This window comes from Mobula hypostoma, chromosome 23 (assembly GCF_963921235.1).
Source record: "Mobula hypostoma chromosome 23, sMobHyp1.1, whole genome shotgun sequence".
Lineage (NCBI taxonomy): Eukaryota > Metazoa > Chordata > Chondrichthyes > Myliobatiformes > Myliobatidae > Mobula > Mobula hypostoma.
In genome coordinates, this window is record NC_086119.1 from 23,574,919 (window position 1) to 23,599,592 (window position 24,674).

The 24,674-nt window shown below is 41.2% G+C and overlaps 1 protein-coding gene across 3 annotated transcripts in view; it reads left to right on the forward strand.

Moving 5' to 3' along the window:
• Window positions 1–23,938, forward strand: part of sez6b (seizure related 6 homolog b) — a 956,088-nt gene extending 932,150 nt beyond the window's left edge. For 2 of the 3 annotated variants that reach the window (XM_063031160.1, XM_063031162.1), the window contains exons 15-16: window positions 9,125–9,242; window positions 10,680–10,975. In XM_063031160.1, coding sequence (XP_062887230.1) covers window positions 9,125–9,242; window positions 10,680–10,845 — 284 coding nt within the window. In that variant the 3' untranslated portion in view covers window positions 10,846–10,975. Of the gene's footprint in view, window positions 1–9,124; window positions 9,243–10,679; window positions 10,976–21,723 lie in introns of those variants that run through there. The other variant, XM_063031161.1, reaches the window with a different exon arrangement.
• The last annotated feature ends 736 nt before the right edge of the window (window positions 23,939–24,674 follow it).

Below are 24,674 nucleotides of genomic sequence, written 5' to 3' on the forward strand. Positions count from 1 at the left end.
AAGTTCTCCCTGTTGTCACATGGGATTTCCCCAGTGCTTCAATTTCCTCCTATGTCCCTAAGGCACGTGGGTTGATAGGTTAATCGGCTGTTGTAAATTGTCCAGAGCGTGTAGGTGAGTGGTAAAATCTGAAGTTGATGAAAATGAGGGAAGAATAAAAAATTGGCTTAATGTAGGACAAGAGTGATCAGCTGAGAGTTTAATCAGTTTGATAGCTGAGAGTGATCAGTCTGGACTCAGTCGACCATTGGTTCTGTTTCCATGCTGAATGACTCTTGATTCAAAACTATAGAGCAGTGCTGAATGCAGAAAAGCCACATAAATTTCTATAAAACTAGATAAATGACTGGAAAACTTGTAATTATTGAATTGTACATTTGTGTGTTTATTCAGTGATCACTGTTAACCAGAATAATTTTCTTAACCCTATTGAAGTAATACCATGACAGATTTACACAAATTGCAGTGCAACATTTTTGCCAAATAGTTTCCCCCACTGTTAAACTCATTCTTGGGCTTGTTTCTGTGCTCAGGATTAGGATTGTGAGCATGCACCCTCTTATTCAGAGGATTTCATTGAATTCAGGTCAATGCTGATATGAAATAGTTGAATGTTGGTTTATTATGGTCACATATACTGAGACAGAGCAAAATACTTGTCTTGCATATCGTTCATAGAGATCAATTTGTTACAACAGTACATGAAGATAGTTCAAGGTATATTTTACTTTGCACAAGGTAAATTTATACTTGTGCATCAAATTGACGCTGTAGGTACGGCATAGCCACGTACCCTACACCGTACCCTACGCCATAGCCTGATGCGCACCTCCCCAAAAATATAACTACACATCGCAGTGACGCAGACCGCAACAACTGTGACTGGTCCGCTCAGTAGCATCGCAATTCATCCTACGCTGCAATAGCTTCTCATTGGGCAACTGAAGGGCAGGGAAGGAACTCTGGCTGCAATGCTTTCCATAAGGCTTTACACACCTCCGAAATTATGGAGGACCCTGTGCTTGTCGCCAGTTTGTAGCCAGCTGCTACAGCCTGTTGACTTCCACCTGAAGCTAAAACTCGAATGGTGATTGCCAGTCTCTGAGTATACAGTGCGTACACTGATGCGAAATAAATGGTTGGAGACGATGAACCAAATCGTCAAATCTACCTGCTGACATCGGAAAATATTTGAAATGCAGTTCCTCGTCCATGTCTCTCCGTGGCACAGAAAATTCATCCTCCTTCAGTTTCAGTCGCCATTGTTTGAAGTTTGAGTTTCAACATAAAGAAACTCAACACAGTGGCATAGAAACCCCACTGCCAACTAGCGTTTTGGCTGCAAATTGCAGAGCGACGCAGACATACCAACGCACAAGTATAAATGCTCACAACGGCGTAGCCCACTTGCATAGGCTATGGCGTAAGCTAGTACACACAAGTATAAATCAGCCTTAACAGAGTGCAGAATAAAATGTTGTAGTTACAGAAAAAGTGCAGTGCAGGTAGACAATAAGGTGGAAGGCCACAGCGAAGTAATTGTGAGATCAAAAGTCCATCTTATTGTACTAGGTGCAAGAATCTTACAACAGCAGGATAGAAGCTGGTCTTGAGCATGGTGGTACGTGCTTTCACGATGCAGGAGGGCAGAAGAAAGAATGTCCAGTGTCGATGAGGCCTTTGATTGTGCTGGCTGCTTTATCAAAACAGTCAAACGTATACACAAAATCCATGGTGGGGAGGTTGGTTTCTGTGATGTGCTGAGCTGTGTCCACAGCTTTCTGCAACTTCTTGTGGTCAGATATCAAGCCACTATGCATCCAGGTAAGACACCTTAGCCGCTTAAAGAAGTAGAGGTACTGGTGGGCTTTCTTGTCTGTTGCATCAACGTAGTTGGATCAGGACAGACTATTGATAATATTCACTCCTGGGAACTTGAAGCTCTCAACATCAGCACTCTGCTGTAAAGGGCATGAGCACCGCTCCCCTTTCCTAAACTCAATGATCAGCTCTTTTGTTTTGCTGACACTGGGGGAAAGGTTGTAGTCATGACATCATGTCACTAGCCTCTCTATCTCCTTCCTGTTCTCTGATCTATCATCATTTGAGATAAGGCCCATCATGCTCAAAGCAGAATCTGGCAATGCAATTGTGAGTATACAGGGAGTAGAGTAGGGGACTAAGACAACAGTCTCGAGGGGCACCAACATCGAGAACAATTGTTGTGGAGGTGTTGCTGCCTGTTCTTACTGACTGCAGTCTGTTGGTCAGGAAGTTAAGGATCCAGTTGTTGTTATGTTACTTCCATTTAAACGTACCGTGGGTTAATAGTAAAGAATCATATTCTGGAAGAATTAGAGAACTTTTATTTACAGTAATAAACAAACCCAGAATTGACTGTACATTTATACTTTATACTTTATTGTCACAAAACAATTGATACTAGAACGTATAATCATCATAGCGATATTTGATTCTGCGCTTCCCGCTCCCTGGATTACAAATCATTAGTAAATATTTAAAACTTAAATTATAAATCATAAATAGAAAATATAAAAATAGAAAGTAAGGTAGTGCAAAAAAATTGAGATGCAGGTCCAGATATTTGGAGGGTATGGCCCAGATCCAGGTCAGGATCCATTCAGCAGTCTTATCACAGTTGGAAAGAAGCTGTTCCCAAATCGGGCCGTATGAGTCTTCAAGCTCCTGAGCCTTCTCCCGGAGGGAAGAGGGACAAAAAGTGTGTCGGCTGGGTGGGTCGTGTCCTTGATTATCCTGGCAGCACTGCTCTGACAGTGTGCGGTGTGAAGTGAGTCCACGGACGGAAGATTGGTTTGTGTGATGTGCTGTACTGTGTTCATGATCTTCTGCAGCTTCTTCCAGTCTTGGACAGGACAACTTCCATGCCAGGTTGTGATGCATCCTAGAAGAATGCTTTCTACGGTGCATCTATAAAAATTAGTGAGGGTTTTAGGGAACAGGCCAAGTTTCTTTAGTTTTCTCAGGAAGTAAAGGTGCTGGTGGGCCTTCTTGGCAGTGGACTCTGCTTGGTTGGACCAAGTCAGGTCATTTGTGATATTGACCCCGAGGAATCTAAAGCTTTTGACCTGTTCCACTTGCGCACCACAGATGTAAATTGGGTCGTGCGGTCCACTACTCCTTCTGAAGTCAACAACCAATTCCTTCGTCTTGCTGACGTTGAGGGATAGGTTATTGTCTTCGCACTATGCCACCAGGTTCTTCATTTCCTCTCTGTACTCAAACTCATCATTACCCGAGATACGGCCTACAATTGTTGTGTCATCACCAAACATATATTGAGTTCAATGGAAACGTGGCTACGCAATCATGGCTGTACAGTGAGTACAGCAGGGGGCTGAGTACACAGCCTTGTAGGCACCGGTGTTCAGAGTGATTGTAGAGGAAAGCTTGTCCCCTATTTTTACAGGCGGGGTCCTGTCTGTGAGGAAGTTGAAGATCCAGCTGCAGATCTGAGTGCTAAGGCCCAGGTTCTGGAGCTTAGGAATCAGTTTATTTGGAATGATGCTATTAAAGGCAGAGCTGTAGTCAATGAAAAAGAGCCTTACGTATGCGTCTTTATTCTCCAGGTGTTCTAAGGAGGAATGTAGGGCCAGAGAGATGGCATCTACCTGTTGCCCCGGTAGGAGAATTGCAAAGCGTCGAGGTTGACCGGTAGGCTGTGGTTGACGTGTGCCATAACCAGTTGCTCGAAGCACTTCATAGCAATTGATGTCAGAGCCACAGGTCGATAGTCATTCAGGCATGCCGCCTTGCTCTTCTTCGGCACTGGGATTATCGTTGCCTTCTTAAAACACGAGGGGATCTTAGACAAGCAAGGAGCAGTTGAAGATGTCAGCAAACACTCCAGCTAGCTCGCTTGCACAGGCCCCATCTGGGCCCGTCGCCTTCCTTAGGTTTATCTTCAGGAAAGCCCTTCTAACGTCCTCCTCGGTGACGATGAATCTCGATGCCACCAGGTCCGGTTCATCCGGAGGGAGGGGGACGCTCCCTTTCTATTCGAATCTTGCGTAGAATACGTTAAGTTCGTCAGGAAGAGAAGCGCCACAGTTATTGATATTCCCAGCCTTTCCTTTGTGCCCAGTGATCTCATTTAGACCCTGCCATAGTCTACTGGCATCCCTCTGGGCTTCCAACTTGGCTCGATATTGCCTCTTGGCACCCTTAATGGCCTTCTGGAGTTCACGCCTGGATTCCGTGTAGCGACTGGTGTCCCCGGACCTAAAAGCCGCAGCTCTAGCCTTCAAAAGGGACTTGACCTCACAATTCATCTAAGGTTTCCGGTTAGGGAATGCCCAAATCGTCTTGCGAGACACACAGTCCTCCGTGCATTTCCAAATAAGGTTTGTGACAGCTGAGGCATACTCATCGAGGTTAGCTGCAAGTCCTTGAATACTAACCAGTCCACCGATTCAAAGCAGTCACGGAGGACCTCATCCGTTTCCTCCATCCAACGCGACACTACTTTTGACACCGTTACCTCCCGCTTCAGTTTCTGTTTGTAAGCCGGGAGGAGGAGTACGGCCTGATGGTCCGATTTTCCTAAATGAGGTCGTGGGACGGAACGGTAGGCATCCTTGACTGCTGTGTAGCAGTGGTCAAGTATATTCGGGCCTCTAGTGGGGCAGGAGACATGTTGGTATAACTTTGGCAGCACCTTTCTGAGGTTGGCCTGGTTAAAGTCCCTGGCTGTAATGAACAAAGCCTCCGGAGACCTGGTCTCAAGTTCAGTGATGTTAGCATACAGTATGTTCAAAGCACACTCCACGTCTGCCTGGGGGGGAATGTAGACCGATGTCAGTATGACCGAGGTGAATTCCCGTAGCGGATAGTAGGGATGACACTTCACTGACTGGTGCTCCAGGTCCGGGCTGCAGGAGTTTGTCGGTGCCACTGTGTCCGAGCACCACCCAGTGTTGATCAGTAGGCAGACACCACCTCCCCTCGTCTTGCCCGAAGACGCACGACCACAAGTGAAAGCGTATGCACAATATTTTTGTGTGATACCTTTGCCACACATGTTCCTTTAACTGGAATGTCTGCACCTGAATACCCAGTCACTTTTATATTTGTCTGATGTTACTTTGGTTTTGACTTTAAAGCATTAAACACAGATTCTGCAAGAAAATTTACTTGCACTCCAGTATCAAGTTTAAACAGAATATTGTTTTGATTTCCTTGCAACGAAATAGTCCAGTCATTCTTACTTTGTTTATTTTCACAAAGCACATCTGTATAAAATTCCTCACGTTCATCTTCAAGCACAGCATTTACTTGTTTCATTTTATTTTCCTTCTTTCTACTTTTACAACAGCATGAAAAATGATTAATCTTACCACAGCCACTGCAAATTTTTCACATGCAGGACACTGATTTGGACAATGTTCCCGCGCACAGCGATCACATGACTTTTTTCTTTCCAATGCCGTCTAGCTCTCTGCTGGTTTTGTAGACGTTTTATTATATTTCTTGATATATTTGTGCTTTTTTACAGCGTTGACATTGCAGTTTTCGACAAAAAGCTCTTCAGCCTGCAATGTCACGGTCTCAGAAGCTTTGCAAAGCGCCAAAGCTTTTTCGGAATTTAAACCTTGCTCTCTCAACAGCCTTTCTCTCAGAACGTTATCTCAAATGCCACAAACAAGTCTATCTTTAATGAGCGAGCTCGTCATCCAAACTCGCATGTTCTGCTACGCTTTCTTAGCTCAGTAACATACTGATCAATTGTTACAGCGGTTCTCTGCACACATGTGAAGAATTTATATCGCTCATACGTTAAATTACACTTAGGTGTACAAAATACTTCAAATCTGTCCTTTATCGACATTAAATTGAAATTATCTCCATCTTCAAAGACAACATTATTATCTACCTCTACCGCGTCATTCTCGATTACGTGGAGCAAAAGCGCAGCTCTGATTTTTTTCCTATTTTTCTTCATAATCGATGGCTGATAAGTACAGTTCAAACTGTTGCTTGAATATCCTCCAATTCTCAGCTACGTTGCCAGTCAGCTGAAGTTTTGGTAGGGATTGTAAACCTTCCATTTTCCCGTTTACAGTTCAAACTTTTTTCTTCTTCTCTTTTTTTTTTGATTATCTTCGATTCTCGATTCTTCCATATTATTCTTCCAGAACCACTTCTGACACCATGTTATGTTACTTCTGTTTAAATGTACCATGGGTTAACAGTAAAGAATCATATTCTGGAAGAATTAGAGAACTCTTATCTACAGTAATAAGCAAACAAGTCTTAACCTAGCCACGTGCTGGAACATTCTGGCAATCCAAAGGTTAAAAGCCTGGAGAATGTACTTTTTGTGCAGAAAGGGGGTTCTAGAAAGGAGAAGTAATTTAGGAAAAAAAATACTGGAAATGAAGGGAAAGGAAGTCCAAATAACACTACCAAGAGCAAGAATGTCATCTGGAGGACAAGTGCAGAGACTGAAGGAGAAGTGTGAATTGGTTGAGTATTACACTTTTTTTTTGCACCTGGAAATGAGATACAGACCATTTTGTAAATTGGATTGTGGTCATTTAACTACTTATGCGTTTGTGTTCCAATAGCACAGGTGAACATTAAATGATATTATAGTTTTCATTTCCCACATCTGCTGCAAACTAAAAAAAATAGTTTTGCTACTGATTGCATGTACTTCTCAACTATACTCAATTAAAAGAAACAAGATAGGTGAGGCAGAAACATTCTAAGGTAAAAGGAAAGTGAAGTATGGCTTGAAGACTGGAGACAGCTTGTGATAGTCAGAGACTTAGAAACAAGCTTCAGAATAAAAGAATGGATGTCATTGTTCTGTTTTAACCAACATCTGGCAATGACTACGTGCAGTGCTGGTTAATGGTCTGTGAAGTTCTTAGAGCAGGTTAAGACAGTATAAGTAAGGAAATTAGTTTAATCAAAGGAATAAATCTCCAGGAATGATTGATCAAGGGATTCTAAATGAGGAATTGTTTTAAGAAGTTATCAGTGGGAATTCAGACTTTGTGAAATAAACATGATTATAGACTGGAAGCAGGCTGGCATACACTAAGGGTCAATACACCAACGTAACAGTCTGCTAACTTCGCTAAGCAATAGCGATAAACTGGGAGATCAGCTCACTTCACTAAGACCCAACGTCTTAGAGGCCTAATAACTTGGAAAGTGACCCGCTGGTTGTAGTGAGGAAAGAAACAGTGGGTCCTCTCTAAGACATCTACAATGGTATCTCGAACCTTAAAGTCAGGCAGATGGGCAGGATTACAAACTCAGGAAAATCTGCAGATTCTGGAAACCCAAGCAACACACACAAAATTCTGGAGGAGCTCAGCAGGCCAGGCAGCATCTATGTAAAAGAGTAAGCAGTCGAACTTTCAGGCCAAGGCCTTTCATCAGATCTCCTTCATCAAGAGCAGGCTGTTGTTGAGGTAACAAGAGGTAACCAGAGGCCTGAATTAAGTCAGAGAATTAAATGATAAGTAACACATAGAGTGAGGTTCTTGTACAAACTGTGAGGAGCAATGAATTCCAACTTCCTCTATAGCTGATTGACTCATTCCCAATAACGATGATGCCCCACAACTAGTGAAGTGGGAAATGGAGGTGATATTGTGGCAAATAGTAGTGCATTTGGGAGGAGATAAAGAAGTCCTGTAGTGGACAATCAGTGTGGTATCTTCTCATTGAAGGAAAACAAAACGAATTGGAGGGAGTCGAGTCTTGGAAATTAAATATTGGGTGTAGATAGGTTAAATGCAAGCGGGCTTTTCCCACTGACGTTTGGAGAGTCTACAACTAGAGGTCATGGGCTAAGGGTGAAAGGTGAAAACTTTAAGGGGAGCATGAGGGGAAACTTATTCACTCAGAGGATTATGAGAGTATGGAACGAGCTGCCAGTGCAAGTGATGCATGTGAGTTCGATTTCAACATTTAAGAGAAGTTTGGATAGATACGTGGATGGCAGGGGTATGGAGGGCTATGGTCCCAATGCAGGCCAATGTGGGTAGACAGTTTAAATGGCTCAGCATGGACTAGATGGGCCAAAGGGCCTGTTTCTGTTCTGTACTTTTCTATGACTCTACTTACTGAACCTGGGAACAGCTCAAGAACCAAACATTGCAGAGAGACCTCAGGACCAACCTTCACAAGGAATTAATCTGAGTCTGGTACTCAGAGAACAAAGGAAAAACCACAAGCCTTACTGAGAGCGATCACCTCTTGGCTTGACAGGTGATATTCTGCAGAAGGTGTGAGTACTTGCACTTCGTCTTTGTAATTAAGAGTTTGATTGAAGTTGAGTAAATCTTTTACCATTTGTTGGTACAATTTTAAGGTAGCTGTGAATTCAGCACATCAGCCTCCATTGGACAGCTTGCTCACTCTCCTAATCACAATCTGCTAGCTGATTTTTGATCAGATTTCTATTATGCCAGTTCCAGGTACAGTAAGCCAAGTTTTATTTAGGAAAAGTAATGGAGAGGGAAGTGTTTACAAAGATGATAAGCAAGCTTATATTGACTGAAATATTATTTGTACTGGTACAAATGAGGTGAAGAAGAAAACCAATAAATTCGTTTAGATTTATGACCTTTCCTAAAGTATTCTGCAGGGGTCAATGAAGGGCAAAGTTTTATCACCAAAGAGTGAGAACAAGAGATCAGGAGACTTTAGTTTCTATCACTAATTGTTAGGGTTTGTGATACCTACTCAGAGCATTACTGTCCATAACCTTAATCCATAATAACTCATAACATGAGATGCAGATAAATGAAAGCTAAAGAGGAAATCAAATGGAATGATAATTTAACAAAAGGAAGTGAACTAAGTGGTGAGTTTTTTCCAAATGACCTCTTTCTGCACTGTAAATTTTTAATTTAATGGAACCAGGATTCAACTGAAGCAGAAGACTTATCAGCGAATATCCAGTTTTAAACTCAGTTATAAATTCTTCACTTGGTTGGATTTTTAAAAGCTGGGAGTACCTCTATCAACCTCTCCCTCTGTAAATGCCATAACGTGACAGTGGTGTATGTGACCATTAAGAGATGCATATTTCTTCACGGGGTCAGCACAGCTATTTCTCTTCCAGTGTCCAAGGCAGCGGCATCTGTGAACCAGATGGAAGCAAGTAATATTGCCGTTGCGGTGTTTATCCCCATGATTGTCGTGGCTCTGATCATTTGTGGAATCTATTTCTACTTCACAAAGTAAGTAGTTATAGGAAAAATAGACAATGGGGTTTGATGTTACTGTTGCTATTCTTTTTTGCGAGGCAGGGGGCTATGGGTTTGATGTTACTGTCGCTGGGTTTTTTTTGCAAGGAAGGGAGTTGGGGGTTTGTGGTTTGTTGTTCCAGCTGCTGTTTTCCGTGTGGGTGACTGTTCGCTTTTTGGGCGGGGAGGGGGGCGGGGAGTGGTTTGGGGTTTCTGAGTTTTGATTCTTTTTCTTTATCATGCGGGAGGGGAAGGGATTGATGTCTGTATCTTATGGCTATCTGGAGAAGGCAAATATCAGAGTTGTATTGCACATGTATACTTTGGCAATAAAGTGAGCCTTTGAAGCTTTGAAAACTTCAAAGGCTGCTTGGAAGCTTAAATGAAAGCTAGAAAAATTGAAGATTGTAAATAGTATGTAAATAATAAATAACTAATGTGAATAGTAAAAAGATTGTAAATAGTGTGGGTGGGTGGGAGCAAGGAAAACAACTTGTTTAGCTGTTGTTGTTTTCTTGTTTGTGTTCTCTGTTGTGCTGCCAGCTTTTGTGGGCATGTTATGTTGGCATCAGAATGTGTGGCAATACCTGCAGTCCTGCCCCTTACTCAAACTTTCTGTTTAAGCTTGCTAAGTATATTTTGATAGGCTCAGGGATTCCATATTACTTGCATTATTTAAGCAGGACACAACGTATCAATGCAGCTAAAAAAGAAGGCAAGACAACTGCATTTCATTTCATATTTCATTTGGAGTTTGAGAAGCTTTGGTTTGTCAACTAAAACACTCAGACTTCTACAAATGTACCGTGGAGAGCATTCTGACTGGCTGTATCACTGCCTGGAATGGGGTGGGAGGGGAGGGCTACTACACAAGATCGAAGTAAGCTGCAGGAAGTTGTAAAATTAGTCATCTCTATCATGGGTACCAGCCTCTTTATTATCCAAGACATCTTCAAGGAGCGGTGCCTTAGGAAGGCAGTGTGCATCATTAAGGACCCCTGTCACTCCAGGACATTCCCTCTTCTCATTGTGACAGTCAGGAAGGAGGGATAGAAGCCTAAAGGCACACACTCAATGATTGAGGAACAGCTCCTTCCCCTCCGCCATCTGTTTTTTAAATGGACATTGAACCCATGAACACTACCTCACTACCTTTTTTGTTTCTGTTTTTATTTTACACTATTTATTTTAACATAACTGTTTAAAGTAAATGTATTTATCACATATTCCATTGCACTGTTGCTGTAAATTTAACAAATTTCACAATTAGATGCTGGTGATATTAAACCTGATTCAGATTCTAAAGATGAGCCAACATTCGCACTGTGTGACGGAGGACTCTTCTGCCCGATATGCCTTCCTTATTTTTTTCTATGAAAAGACTTGACCGAACCCGAGGCAACTTGATTTAAGATTCATTTTTCTTCCCAGGTTCCAGGGAAAGTCCACCTTCAGGCTGCCGCTGGCTGGCCCTCATCCCTACAATCACATCACTGTGGAATCAGCCTTCGACAATCCAATCTATGAGACTGGAGTAAGTAGTGAGCCCCTCCAGCTGAGGGACTTGGACCGTGAAAGTGCGCCTGCCCTAACCTGATCTGCTTTCATCACGTCACTGCCGTCCTCCCACTGACTGCATGCCCTTGGGATGCAACCATACTGACACCACTCCCTGCCATCTCCCAAGTGTGTTGCATTATGTATTTAAAGATCGTCACCATTCTAATTTATTTTCAATCCTCAGTTTTGTTCTGGTTTTGTATGATATATTTGATGTCCATCTTCCTTTTTAATTTGTTTGAAAGTATGAAATTTTATTAGAAAACTGTAAAAATAGAAAGAATTCTGTATAAGTTAGCATGTTTGTATTTATATTCTTGTCAGCATCTCTGGGCATCTATTGTTTCAGGACTGATGATAGTGTTAATATGGAGCTGAGTCTCTGGCTGTAGAACTGTAGAACTGAGTAAGAACTCACATTGAAAGCACAATGGGTGATTCAAACACCCATCACTCTCAATCTTTGAAAGATCTGAAATGGAAATCCAATGCTTATTGGGCCATACGACAGAGTCGATAGGACTCTCAGCTTTCTCCGAATCCAGTTTAAAAATAGCAGCTTCAGAGGGAAACAGAGGCAGGTGATGCATTGGCAATCTTGTCAATACAGTAGTTGACATCAGTAAGTAATGAATAACTTGTGTCCAAAACTACTCAAATCGATTCCGACCATTTTCAAGAAGAGGGCAGACGTAGTTTCCAAAATGTTGATATTTCCGGAGTATCTGCTGATTACTGGATGTCCGATAAGCATGTTTAGCCTTTTAGTAAACATCCTAAAAACCAATTGAACTTAGATGTCGGGAAATTGTCATCAAATAAGGACAGGCTTTGAAAGCACCAGGCTGTGATCGCCAGTTCAATACCGTATGATTTAGCTGATATTGTTCTCTGCTGCTTGGGCCTGCGGGCTTTGCCCCATTCACTTCAATTGAAGAGGTGCTTGACACTCAATCTCGACATTTTTCCCTGTTAAAATATTCATACAATACACCCTGTTGTCCAGGACTTCACGATACTGTAGAACATTTAGTAGTGAAAAAGGCCAATGCTTGCTTGTGGGCCTGATTTTCATCTGTTCACTAATCTAGGCAGGGAGGTTGAAGTATAAAGCGCCTGAATTCATACCAATTCTTTTGCTACACCTGGCGAATGGAGGGGGAAACCTATTTTAAATTTATATATTATAGAGCGTGTAAGATGCCTAACATAGTGTAAGCATTACACAAAGATTGGGTATTTTACGCACTCTTTAATATGCAAGGTATTTTTGCATTAGTAGACTTTTCCATTGAGAATGTTTTTTCAGAATGTCCTAGCGTCTTCATCTTCCATACTTTCATATTTCCATACAATATAGAAAGAGACAGTTTGGGTCATCAAGTCTATGTCTGCTTTTAGAACATCCCGATTAATCTCAGTCCTGGATTTACGTTTGTATTTCCTCTCGTGCACCCATTAATTCCTCTACCATCCACCTGCTTAGGGAAAAGTTACAGTGACTAATCAATCTAGCAACCAGCACGTCTCTGGATATAGAACCAATGGTAAGGCATTTTAGGAGGTCTGGCCTCTTTATTCCCACAAAGGAGAAGGCAAGTTTCTTATCTTGCAGATTGCCGAACAAATTTATAGTCTGGGGATGACAATTTCCAGCCCTTGTCATGCACAAACCACTCTCTCCTCTCCTCACTGCCAGAATCACGTTAGTATAATTGTGCTGGGCATTATAAGCTAAAGCAGCCACACTTCCACAGGAGACTCTTAACCACTTTTTGCCATAAATGAGGCACAGCACAACAAAAGGCAAGAATAAGGATCACCGCTACTTCGCCACTCAAGTCTCAGATGGAGTCTTGTTCCACCTGCCAGCTGGAATTCTCTCCACAACAAGACCGAGTCTTATTCCTCTGTTTAAGTGCAGGCCCAATAACCCGGGTAAGTGCACACAGCTGTTGGAGCCTTTCGCAGGGTCAAAGGGCATTCAACCAGCAGCTCTAAGGGTGTTGGCAGAAGCTACCTGAAGCACATTTACAACCAGATCATTGCCCCTGGTTTGATCAAATGTTCCTCCCCTAACATGATTACTGAGGGCTTGGCTCCACGGTAGAGAAATTAGGCCTTGGTAGCCAGCATTAAATACACAAGTACTTCCAATTTAGAGTCCACTAAAGGCAATGGATCTAACTTCCAGAAGCAAGTACATTACACAGTCTCTACTACATTACACAGTACTCCCCTCTGTTATTACTATGACTGTTATTACTGCCAGTTATAATGTACTGGCATTACAAACTGAACCTACATTCCATCAACGTTAGGCAGGCAGTGTTATCCAACCAATCTGATTCATTTATTTATTTATTATTAGTTCTTTTTATGTATTTGCGCAGTTTGTCTTTTTTTGCACGCTAGCTGTTCGTCAGTCCTTGTTTGTGCATAGTTTTCATTGATTCTATTGCATTCCTTTGTTCTACTGTGAATGCCCATAAGAAAGTGCATTTCAGGGTAGTATATGGTGACATATATATACTTGATAATAAATTTACTTTGAACTTTGAACTGCAGCCAAAACAAAATCAGCCCCATCTTTCAGATGTCATGTAGAAGCTACCACATTTTGTATCTTTATTTCAAATCCCTCTTTCATGGACTCTTCGATATGTTGAAAGCAATCAGTCCCTGCCTCAGTTAATAATTAAACAAATTACATTTCATTCAAGCACATTAATCATTTAATTGTTGGCATTGTCCAGAATCATTTATCCTATTTTCTCTGTGTACTCTAAAACCCCAGTGAATCGGATGAGTAATCACCAGGCTTCTCAAGCCTGCCCCATTCTTCAACAGTGGGTCTAAGCTTGCTTCAACTCTGTTAGGCCATTCATTACCTATAGCTCAATTCCCTGATCTTTCAAAAATTCAGCTGCTGCCTCTTTACCTTCATTGATCTAGCATTCACTAGAGAATTCCAGCAATCAACCGCCGTCTGTGAAAGGTTCACACAAACCTCAATTTAAAATGACCACCCAGTTCATTTGTACCTATAGGCACCTGCTGTATTTCTGTACTTTTGTGGTCTTTTACTGCTGTAACCCACCCACTTCAAGGTTTGACGTGTTGTGCTTTCAGGTACACTCTTCTGCACACCACCGTTGTAACACATCAGCTTCCTGTCAGTTTGAACCAGTCTGGCTCTTCTCCTCTGACTTCTCTCATTAACAAGGTGCTTTCACCTACAGAACTGCCACTCACTGGATTTTTTTTGTTTATTTTTCACACCATTCTCTATAAACTCTAGAGACTGTTGTGTGTGAAAATCCCAGGAGTTTCTGAGATTCTCAAGCCAACCCCTCTGGCACCAACAATCATTCCACAGTCATTCCACTTAAGATCTTATTCCTTCCCCATTCTGACGTTTGGTCTGAATGACATCTGAGCCTCTTGGCCATATCTGCATGCTCTTATGCATTGAGTTTCTACCACATGATTGGCTGATTAGATATTAGCATTAACGAGCATGTGTACAGATGTACCTAATAAAGTGGCCACTGACTGTGTATACCCTTGTTGAGATTCTTCCACTAGTGGAACCGTATTGACATCTAATCTATCACACTTTCTTCAGATAGTATAAGTTTCATTAAGATCACCCATCATCTTCTAAACTCCATATGCATACTCAGGGCTTGTCCAGGACGGAACACGTCAATGGGACTGAGGCTACAGCTTATTAATACCTTCCAAAAGGCAAGAGGAAACCACATGGTGAGCAGACAGCCTTGCCACCTGGTTGTAGGGAGTAAGCAGTATTATTCCTCAGTGCCATCTGCACCCTTAAAACTGGGCAGAAAATCATATTTTATGGAAGAAAAGTTTCCAAGAGATCATTGGTGTTGGTTTATTACTGCCACATGAAACAAGATACAGTGAAAAGCTTGTCTTGCATTACTGTTCATTCCAATAGATTTAATAGACTAACCCTCATGTCTCCAGCATTTTTGAATAAGCCCATCACTGTTAAAGGTCCCAATAAGGTTTGAAAAGGACTGACCTGATAGACAGTGCAGGGTCAAGGAATATAAAGAGCAGCACTATCTTAATTAGTCCAGAATCAAAATATTAAAGCAGTGGCTCCTGCACATGTCTGAACCCCAGTTAAAGATAAAATATTTTATAGTTTTAGACCTCCACTTATTCGCAAATAGAGCTGATATTGAATCTTTATTTATAGTACCATGCACAATCAGATTCCATGGAAGAGAACACTGTATTTTGAATCCATTCCCCACTTAATCAAAATGCCAGTTATTTCTCAAACCAGAATGGCCAATGAAGCTCTCAGATATAAATAACACTGACCAGAAGGCATTGATGATATTACTGCTTAATCCATATATTCTATTTACATATTTGACATTACTTTGTCAAATATTTGAGGCACAGTTAACAGCAGATGGGGTATCTTTATATTCAGTCCAAAAACTTTAATTGCAGTGATGATGCCAGTTTGAATATTAAATGCATCAATATTATAAACATTTAATGGCATTCGTATTCAAGGATTATGCAGCATTAACAGTATAAAGAAGATTACGGTCAAGTCAGATCCTGTGGTTGCTGATCAATATTATCTCTCATAACTGTCACTGAGTACTAATTTATCATTAAAGTGTGTAGCATCAGTTCATTTTGTTTACTGTTTCTTACTTCTTGTTCATCTTCAATTTTTCGTGATGAAGTAGCAGGAGACAGGTGTGAAATACCCTTGGCATTGTTTTCTGGCGCAGCGGCCAAGCAGAAGTTAAAAAGCCACTGGTGCCCAGAATTAACACACATTTCACTTTTTGGTTACCGTCAGCTTCCCTCGTGCAGGCAGCGATTGCCATTCAAACTATAAGAGAGATCACAAGACAAATATAATTTTTTGTTAACGTCTTATTTTGTTGTGAAGTCTGATTCGATAGGACAAGAAGAGGTAAATAGATTGACATGGTCTATACTGGGCTCAGGCTACTCACTGGACAGGAATTTGGCTCAAACTGCACCAAAATTCTTGATCCAATGTCAATTTCACTTACGTCAGTCAAAAAGCTACAAATTGTTGTTTCTGGCCTCAGCCAACTCAGATTTCTTTTCGTTCCAGTCACACATTTCAGCTATTAGTTGTGCTTGTCATCTGTAAACAGTTTAATCCTGACCCTGCTACCACTCCATTGGCTTATCAACATTTGATGTCCATGCTTCTGAAGCTGTCACAATTGCCCATTAGTGGAGGTTGGGAAAATGTCTCCACTTAGACTGATCTGAATGAAACCATTGCCAAGCTGTCAATAATATAAGCAGCACCATTTCACAGGAAGTCACAGAGTCTCTGTCATCCAGTGCGATCATTTCTGTTCCACGGTCATTGCCTCTGTGATGGTCGCTGGAAAACACCTTCAGATATTGACATTATGTGAAAAAATAAACTGACAAAACACGTTTGAGTGATTCCACAAGCGCTCCATCACTCTTAACAATTGTGGTCCCGCTCTGCAATGGAATTAGCTTCTACTTGCTTCAGCAAAGAGCTGGCATAAAAATAATGAGCTGAATGGCCTGCTTCTGCATTGTTCGGTTTCCATGGTCCTAATCAATTTTTATACACAAGAATGTCCCAAGGATAATGTTGCTCTATGTTATACTCCTGTTAAGTTGATTTTTCATTGACAATTTTATCTGCCTCTTAGAATATTCCCGTGTTTATGCTCATCAAAACAGGTAAGTCCTAGACGGATTTACAATGAAACAGCAGTAAAGGGCCGTGTTGTCTCTGTTGTCCCTCAGTTCACCGACACAATTCTCCAGTTTGTGTTTTTTTTTGCAAGAGTCGTGTTGCTGTTTAGGGCATTTAACCCTCATTTCTTCTCCATTTTAAAACAGATAGTGAAGAAGCACACAGTCACTTTTAGATCCAAGTGCCAAAACCAGCTTCAAGATCATGATACTAACAGCCCAAACCACACTTCAAGGTTAAGGTTAATGGCAAAAGGTCACAGTACCATTTTATATTAGACTTGCAGCAAACGATGACACATACCAGCATTCGATATCAGGACCACCCACGAGGTGATGGGTTGTCCTGATAACCTACTTACCATCAGTTTCCATCCATTGCAAAATGGCATTAAACACATAAACAAACATCGTGCTGCTGTGGTACTGCAAGTGCAAGTTTCAACATCACTCCTATAACGTTGGAAACATTCCCGACACTCTATGCTCCAACAAATGTGCTATTCAACCATTATCCTATGTTATGAATCTCTTCTTTAGATTTGCTTTACATTGTCCCTTTGTAATGGTTCAAAAACATTATTTGTGCCCTTGGCTTCCATCTTAACTTCTCACTAGGTGGCCCCACCTCAACATTCATTAATTTTTTTCCCTCAGTATAAGAAGCTTTCATCTGCACATCAGTAATGGTGTGGGAAGAGTGGCAAAATCTGTGGTCCTAGAACTCAAAGTACACGTTTAGACAGTTGGGCTTGGCAGCAGATAAATATAACAATATGATGTGACTTCGCAGATGGCGAGCTTTGACACAGACATTCGATGTACTGACTGAGCAGTTCTGCATTTCCACAAGTGGGAAAATAAATCGACCTTCAAACTAGCCAAAAAGGCCTTAACTAAATTTACAATACATGCTAGAATCACAAAAGTTAAAAGAACATGTATTATCAAAGTTCGTACACATCACTATTTACTACCTTGAAATTCATTTCCATGCAAGCAAAAAACCCTTAAGTTAAAAGCTTTGCGATTGTCCTTCCAATGTAAGGCACATGTAGCCATTTCTCATACTGGTAATGCACTGCACAGATGTGTGATTATTCTTCGTCTAACTGCAGGCTTAAACAATAGTGTGAGTGTTCTTGGGTAATGGGAAAAATATGGAGGATTTCAGGGATGCATTTTGCTTTCGACTGAAAGTCAACATGATGATTAAGCTGATTAAAATCAGGAAGCTCTGCCATAATCCATTTGTGTCTTTACTTTCTCCCTGCTCATTTTTCATGCCATCATTTTGGTAAGAAGATGGAAGAAGAGCAGTGAAATTTTAAGCTGTGATTGTGAAGTTCGGTGAGTAGTGTCAGGGAATGGTGTCTTTAAATTCCCTTTATTGTCCAACAAAGAAAAGCTATTTTAGCAGTGAAGTCCCCTCCTCATGTGCTTAAATAGCATGACCACAGGCCCAGAACTCAGACGGCATGGTTTATTGTACCAGTTTATTGAGCTGCTTCCTCACAGCTGCAGTGACCCAGTTTCAATTCTGACCTCCGTTGCTCACTGTGTGGGGTCTGCATGCTCTCGCCTCTCACTGCAACTGTATACGTTTCCTCTCACCGCACCGAGGTGTGAAGGTTGATAAAATGGCTGCGAATTGCCCCAAGAGAGTAAATGAGTGGCAGAATCTGGAGGAAGTCAATGGAAACGAGAAAAGAATAAAATGGGATTAGTGTAGGGCTCAAAGAGTGAAAAGGCCTCGCTGTATCACTCTATGATTCTAATGCCCTACAGGCTGAAGTTCTAAGAAGCAGCTCAACATACAGGCAGGCTTTGGTTCTCATGTGAAGGAGGAGAATGGGCATAGGAAAGTACTTTAGTCAGGTAAGACTGAAAGAAGGCATTATTTGTGTCATCGGGACAACTCTGGTTTCCATCCTCTCACAATCATTCCCTCTGCTCTCTTCAATTCTCATTCTCTCTCTGTCTTTCTCTTTCTCTCTCTCTCTCTCTCTCTCTCTCCCTCTCTCTCTCTGAATCATGAAGCACAGTGGTTTTCTGAAGTTTCCAGTCCTGGTTAAAGGTCATTGACTGAATGTTGTTTATCTCTCCACCGATGCTATCAGGCTTTGACAACTGTTTCTAGCTTTCTGTTTTTGTTACAATATACTGTACTTAAAAGCAGCTTGAGTTTGAAAATCCAGACTCTGTGGGTTTTAAGCTAGCATTTGGTTGTTTATTTATAAAGATGTGAAGTGCAAAGATGGAGAATTCATTGAGGTCTTCCTGACCATTGTCTTTCAGTTGTTGTGTCCTGGTACTTCTCACATCAATCTCTATTCTGACGGCAGTGTCACTTCCTATAAAGTAGTGACATGAAGTGCATGCTGTACTCAATTAAAATAATAGCCTCACTAGTATGGTATAGATTCTAGCATGATCTCCCTACTCTTGATTTCCAAGTCTCAGATAATAAAGAAAAGTATCCTGTGTGCTTTTGTACATATCCATTGACCTGTCCTGAATTCTTTAACAATCTGGGGATAGGTACTGCAAGGTCCCTTTGATTTTTCACACCACTAAAAGGGGCTGGTTCCTTAAGATTGTCAAAGCCGGGGGAGGTCGTGGGGATAAGCTCCCAGCAAGCATGCATCTCAAATAGTCTCTGACAACCAAGTCCAGCTCCTGGCCTTCGCATGTGGCTTAGCTACTAGGCCCAATGGAACCATTTCTACTGACAGGAGAAGAGGTAAGGGTGGGTTACTGGAGCATTAAAACCAGTCGCTTTGGCACATGGGACTCGTCAGCCATGGCTGGCAGCTCGTATCAGAGAAGAAAAATTCTGATCTCAAACCTCCACTGCCTTGTAGCTATACCCACTCATGGGGATGACTTCAGGAGTAAACCCCGAGGAAAAATCAGAAGCTGGAGTCCTTTAGGCAGTTCTATGTTGAGTTCTACGTTGACTGGCAATTCCTGCGATGCCGCTGGTGCCAAACTGGATCAGTCTCTGCCGTTCCTTTCGATTCATCAGCTGTGTGGTGAGGGAGAGCCTGCTGCCTGGGCAACAGCTTGCTCTCCACGTCATACTGCCCTGTCCAGCATATCAATTTAGACAGCTAGGGCGCAATATCTATGGTCAACCATGACCAATGGGGGGGCCTCAGAAGGGACCCCCAAAGCAAAATGATGACAGTACGTGTGGAAAAGTGACTCTGTGCATGTGAACTTTGCACAAATAGCCATGTGACTGAGGGACTGGTAACTAGGAGGCCGCAGATAAATCCAGAACATTCTTGAGAACCTCTTAGTCTCAGATCGCATGCTGGACTTTGCTGAAATATTTGCTTCTTCATGTCAGCAGTTCATCCTCAGCACTGCGCTGGAGTGCATGCCAAGTTTTTAAAACTTGCACCCTCTGGACTCAGGCTAACTCAGCTACAGCTGCCACCTAATAAATGAGGAAGTGTCTTCCAGCTTCCTAATCATGTTCCTTGATATCCCTTTAGGCTGTGATTACGTGATCCAACACTCCCAGTAAACATCGGTACTACAATACTTCAGACATGATATACTTAGCCTGTGAGTCTAGGGCCATCTTTGGATGAGACTTTCTTTAACAAATTTGTACTGCCACTTCCTACTCTGTATACCAAATTCCCATTGTAAATAGTTAGCTATAAATACCATTCATGCCTGATCAAATTGTCATTTGGTACAAAATACAATTTAAACACATAATGATCAAATTTTTTCTTAATCACACAACAGGAGTTAAATCTTTTGCAATGTAAATAGGGAATTTGTTTCAAACCACCTATGGGAAGGAGGACTATTCTGAACATAGATGTCATTGGGCCAATACACTCTGGAAATCCAGATATATTGGCCTTATGTCTATTGAGCATGATTGACAGCTGCCATAAAGGTGATAACTTCATACAATTACACCTTCCCTGTTGTCAAACTTCAGCTCATCCCATTATGTGGCTAAGCCACTGGTGAGGCAATGATAGGTCTGACCCATTTATCCAGAGACGTGAATATGAATGTCACCATAATAGATAGGATTGGAAATTGAAGAACTAATTAAGTGTGGATATACAAAGGAAAACCTCTCATCTCGGCAACAGTAACCGTGAAGCAACCAAATAATTGTAAAACTCATCAATTTTCCTGATATTTTTGAGGGAAGGAAATCTGGTCTGGCCTCCAGACCCATCAATGTGGATGGTGCTTAATTACTTCCTGAGCTCAGGGGACATAGGATGGACATGGTGCCTGCATTGCCAGCAATGTCACAATCCATTACCAAATAAATCATTAATCCCTTGATGGCTTGCCAATGACTGCTGGAAACACAGCCTCAGATTCCAAGCTTCCACTGGCAGGTTGCCCGGGGGAAATTTTCTGAAAAATATTTGCAGGGTAATGGTATGACTGAAGTGAGGCTTTAAGCTCAGTAACAGGCCTACACTTTCAGCTATGGGGTCAGCAAAGAAATTCTCCATGCCACGGTATTTAATGTTCACTGTTTCCAGCAACCAAATTGACAAAAGGAAATAGTCCCACAGACGTTGTCAAGGCAGTATCTATTGTACACATGCCTTTATGTACCAGAGCTGGTGTCAAATGGGGACAACACCCCGAGATGATTCTATTAGAAATATAGGATTCTCAATAATTGGAAAAGCACTACATAAGCAGTGACTTACAAATTTCGAAGCTTTTGTTGTCCAGACATGCCAAATTCAAGACATTTTGGAGTAGAGGTATGTCATTCTTCTTTGCGAGCGTTCTGCATGTGAACATCACATAATTTTACATTTCCATTAGTTCCTTCATGCATGTTGGTCTTTTGCAATATTTCTTCTGGATTGTTTGTTCTACCTACGTCGGTGTTGCATGAGGTGAATATGCGTTAAATCGAGTGTCTGTTTGCAGGTGCACAACTGTGTTTCACAATGGATCACTGATTGTCGCCATGGAGATCTCAGCAGACAATCAGGGATGATGGGGAGTGGAGATGGCACATTTGTGCTAATCAATACTGTATTCAATGATTTCATTAATACTGCCTATCATTAGTGCTTTTGTCATGGAAACACCACTATACCCTGCTGTATGTTATTTGATTTTTCAGGAGGCACGGGAATATGAGGTTTCAATTTAAAGATGGACGTTTCTCGCTACAGAAAAGCCCCTTGCCTTCTAGACACTTTCTCATCACTTCTTGTCCTTCTGTCCCTCACCAATGTTTGAAATCAGCTTTGCTTTCTGAAACCTATTATTGAACACAACCTTTCCGAAGCCTAGTTTTGAGAACAATTTTTCTCTCCAACAAAGAATAAAGACTAAACGCACTTGCGTCTGTCAATCTGCTTGTCCAGTGAGTTCAAGTTAAGTAATAGGTGTATTTGTACATTTTTGTGTGCATTGTAGACACAGCACATAATAATTGTTCTTCAGTGTTAAAGAATGCCATTCTAGTAGATAAGATCAATCTAAATTATGAAGCTTTTACTATGTATTTATTCACTTGTTTTAAAATGTAAACTGTTTTAAGAATGTAAAATGGTGGTATTGATGCATTTTTATCTTTCTTCCCATGGTGCATTGCAAGACATGTACCTGAGGGACGAAAATAGGAACAGCCAGGGGAAATAAAACTTTTTCTCTTTTCTCAGTAGAATCTGTGTTGGTGAATAAAACCATTATAATAGATAAAGTTTTGGAACAACATTCAAAAACTCAGCATCATTTGGTGGCCCACTAATTCTTATTGTTAAAATGCTCCAATTTCCCTATTACCACAGAGCTGACATATATAGAAACACTCAAATAATACTGAAAGCCATTAAAATACATTATTGTCTTCCTATTGAACCTGCATTAAGGAAGAGGACGATGCTTTGTTCAGATATATTGCATGAATATGTTTCAAAATAATGTTAGTTATCACAAACCTAATGTCATCCAATTACAGTGTACTTAGTTATACAACTATTGTTTACAGATTATGATGTGCATCTTATCCCAACAATATATTCCACTCACAAACACTTTTATCACATATATCACATCTATCACTTTTGCTTATTAGTCCGTGAGTTTGACTGTGTATTTTCTTTATCTATATTCTCTTTTTTTCATCTCTTCTCTTGCCAATTACCCTTGTATCTCTTTGGGTCTTGTAGCTTATCTGTAGAAACAAAACTATGCCATCTTGGTACAGAGTGTAATGGGATCCCTCTACCCAGTTACCTTTTCTTCCTTTCCCTTCACTGAAACTGAACCATCACCAGCCTGCAACATTACCTGTCCTCAATCCACCCGAGCCAATCAAGTGTGAGCTAATTTATAGTCAACCATCATGTCAATCATCTGTCCATTAAGACTCCTTCCCAAGTAGAAATAGTAGTCATAGAACAGTACAGCACAGAGCAGACCCTTCAGCCCACCTAGACCATGCTGAATTGTTAATATGCCTAGTCCCATTGACCAGCTCCCAGACCACAACTCTACATACCCCTCTCTTCCATGTGCCTACCCAAATTTCTCTTGAGTGTTAAAATCAAACCCATGTCCACCACTTCCGCTGGAAGGTCGTTCTACACTCTCACCACCCTCCGAGTGAAGAAATTCCCCCTCATGTTCCCCTTAAACATTTCATTTTTCGCCCTTTACCCATGACCTCTAAATCTAGTCTCGCCCAACCTCAGTGAATAAAACCCTACTTGCATTTACCCTATCTATACCCATCATAAAATGTTTGCGATCCCACCACACTTATCACCATCTCACGTCCCACACCCGAAGAACACTGAAAGGGAAAAAACCAGATCAATGGTTTTATCCAACCATTCCCGTGAGCAACATACTTCGACATAAATAGAATTAAAACGCAATGAGCCAGCTCTCCGTCATGCAAATAAATTGTATGGGTTAAGCCACCAAAACACACACAAACACTGCAGACATGTCTTCTTTTTATAAAAGAGTATCATTGGTGCAATAAACAATTTTTGCTGAAAATATATGATGTGCCTCTTATACAACCGCGGTCATGATTTGATGGACTGTATTCCACTCATAACAGGCATTTGCTCATTTTACAAAACAACGATGTTTCTTATTTCCTAGTGCCTATTTGACTACAAGCTTGAGAAAATGAATATAGTAATTACAAGCTTTAATAGGCTGAGTGACTTCTTTGGAATAACAAAATGTAAACCAGTAACAATTTGCAATTTACAAGAAAGAGAGCTAACATTTAAATGGCATGAACTAGATATTCTGTTATAAGTAATTGAAAGCTTCCCCTTCATAAATATTATGGGACTGTTCTAAAAAAATATTTCAGCTGTTGTCAACTTGTGTCACTTTCAACAAATGATAGTTGATACATGAGGAGGTTAATAGAGTTGAAGATGGAAATTCCTGATCAGGAAACTGAAGGTGGTAGGCTCAAAATTCAAAGTTTAAAATAAATTTATAATCAAAGTACATATAAGTCACCATATGCACATATACTACCCTGAGATTCATTTTCTTGCTGGTATTCACAGAAGATGCAAAGAAACTTTAAGTTGACCGGGGATGGGAACTGGGATAATAGGCCTTCGGATGGGGTAGTTGGTAGACAAGTCAATGCAGTGTGTGGTAAGACTGCCAGGAAGGACTGGCAGATGACAGGGCAGAGTTGCAGTCTGTGGGTTGAGTTGAAGTGTAAACTGGGGAAAAATTGAAAAGGGTGATGAATACAGGACCGAAAATGTTATATTTGAATGTACGGAGTGTACAGAATAAGGTAGATAATCTTGTAGCACACTTAGAGATTGGTAGGTATGACATTGTGAGCTTCACTGGGTGGTGGCTGAAAGGAGATCATAGTCGGGAGCTTAACATTTAGGATACATATGGTATCAGAAGGACAGGCAGGTAGGCAGAGGGGCTGGGGTGGCTAAGTTGGTAAAAAACTGAAATCAAACTCTTCAACAGAGGTGACGTATGATCAGAAGATGTAGAATTCTTGTGGGTAAAGTTAAAGAAACTTCAAGGGTAAAAAGACCCTGATGGAGGTTATATATAGGC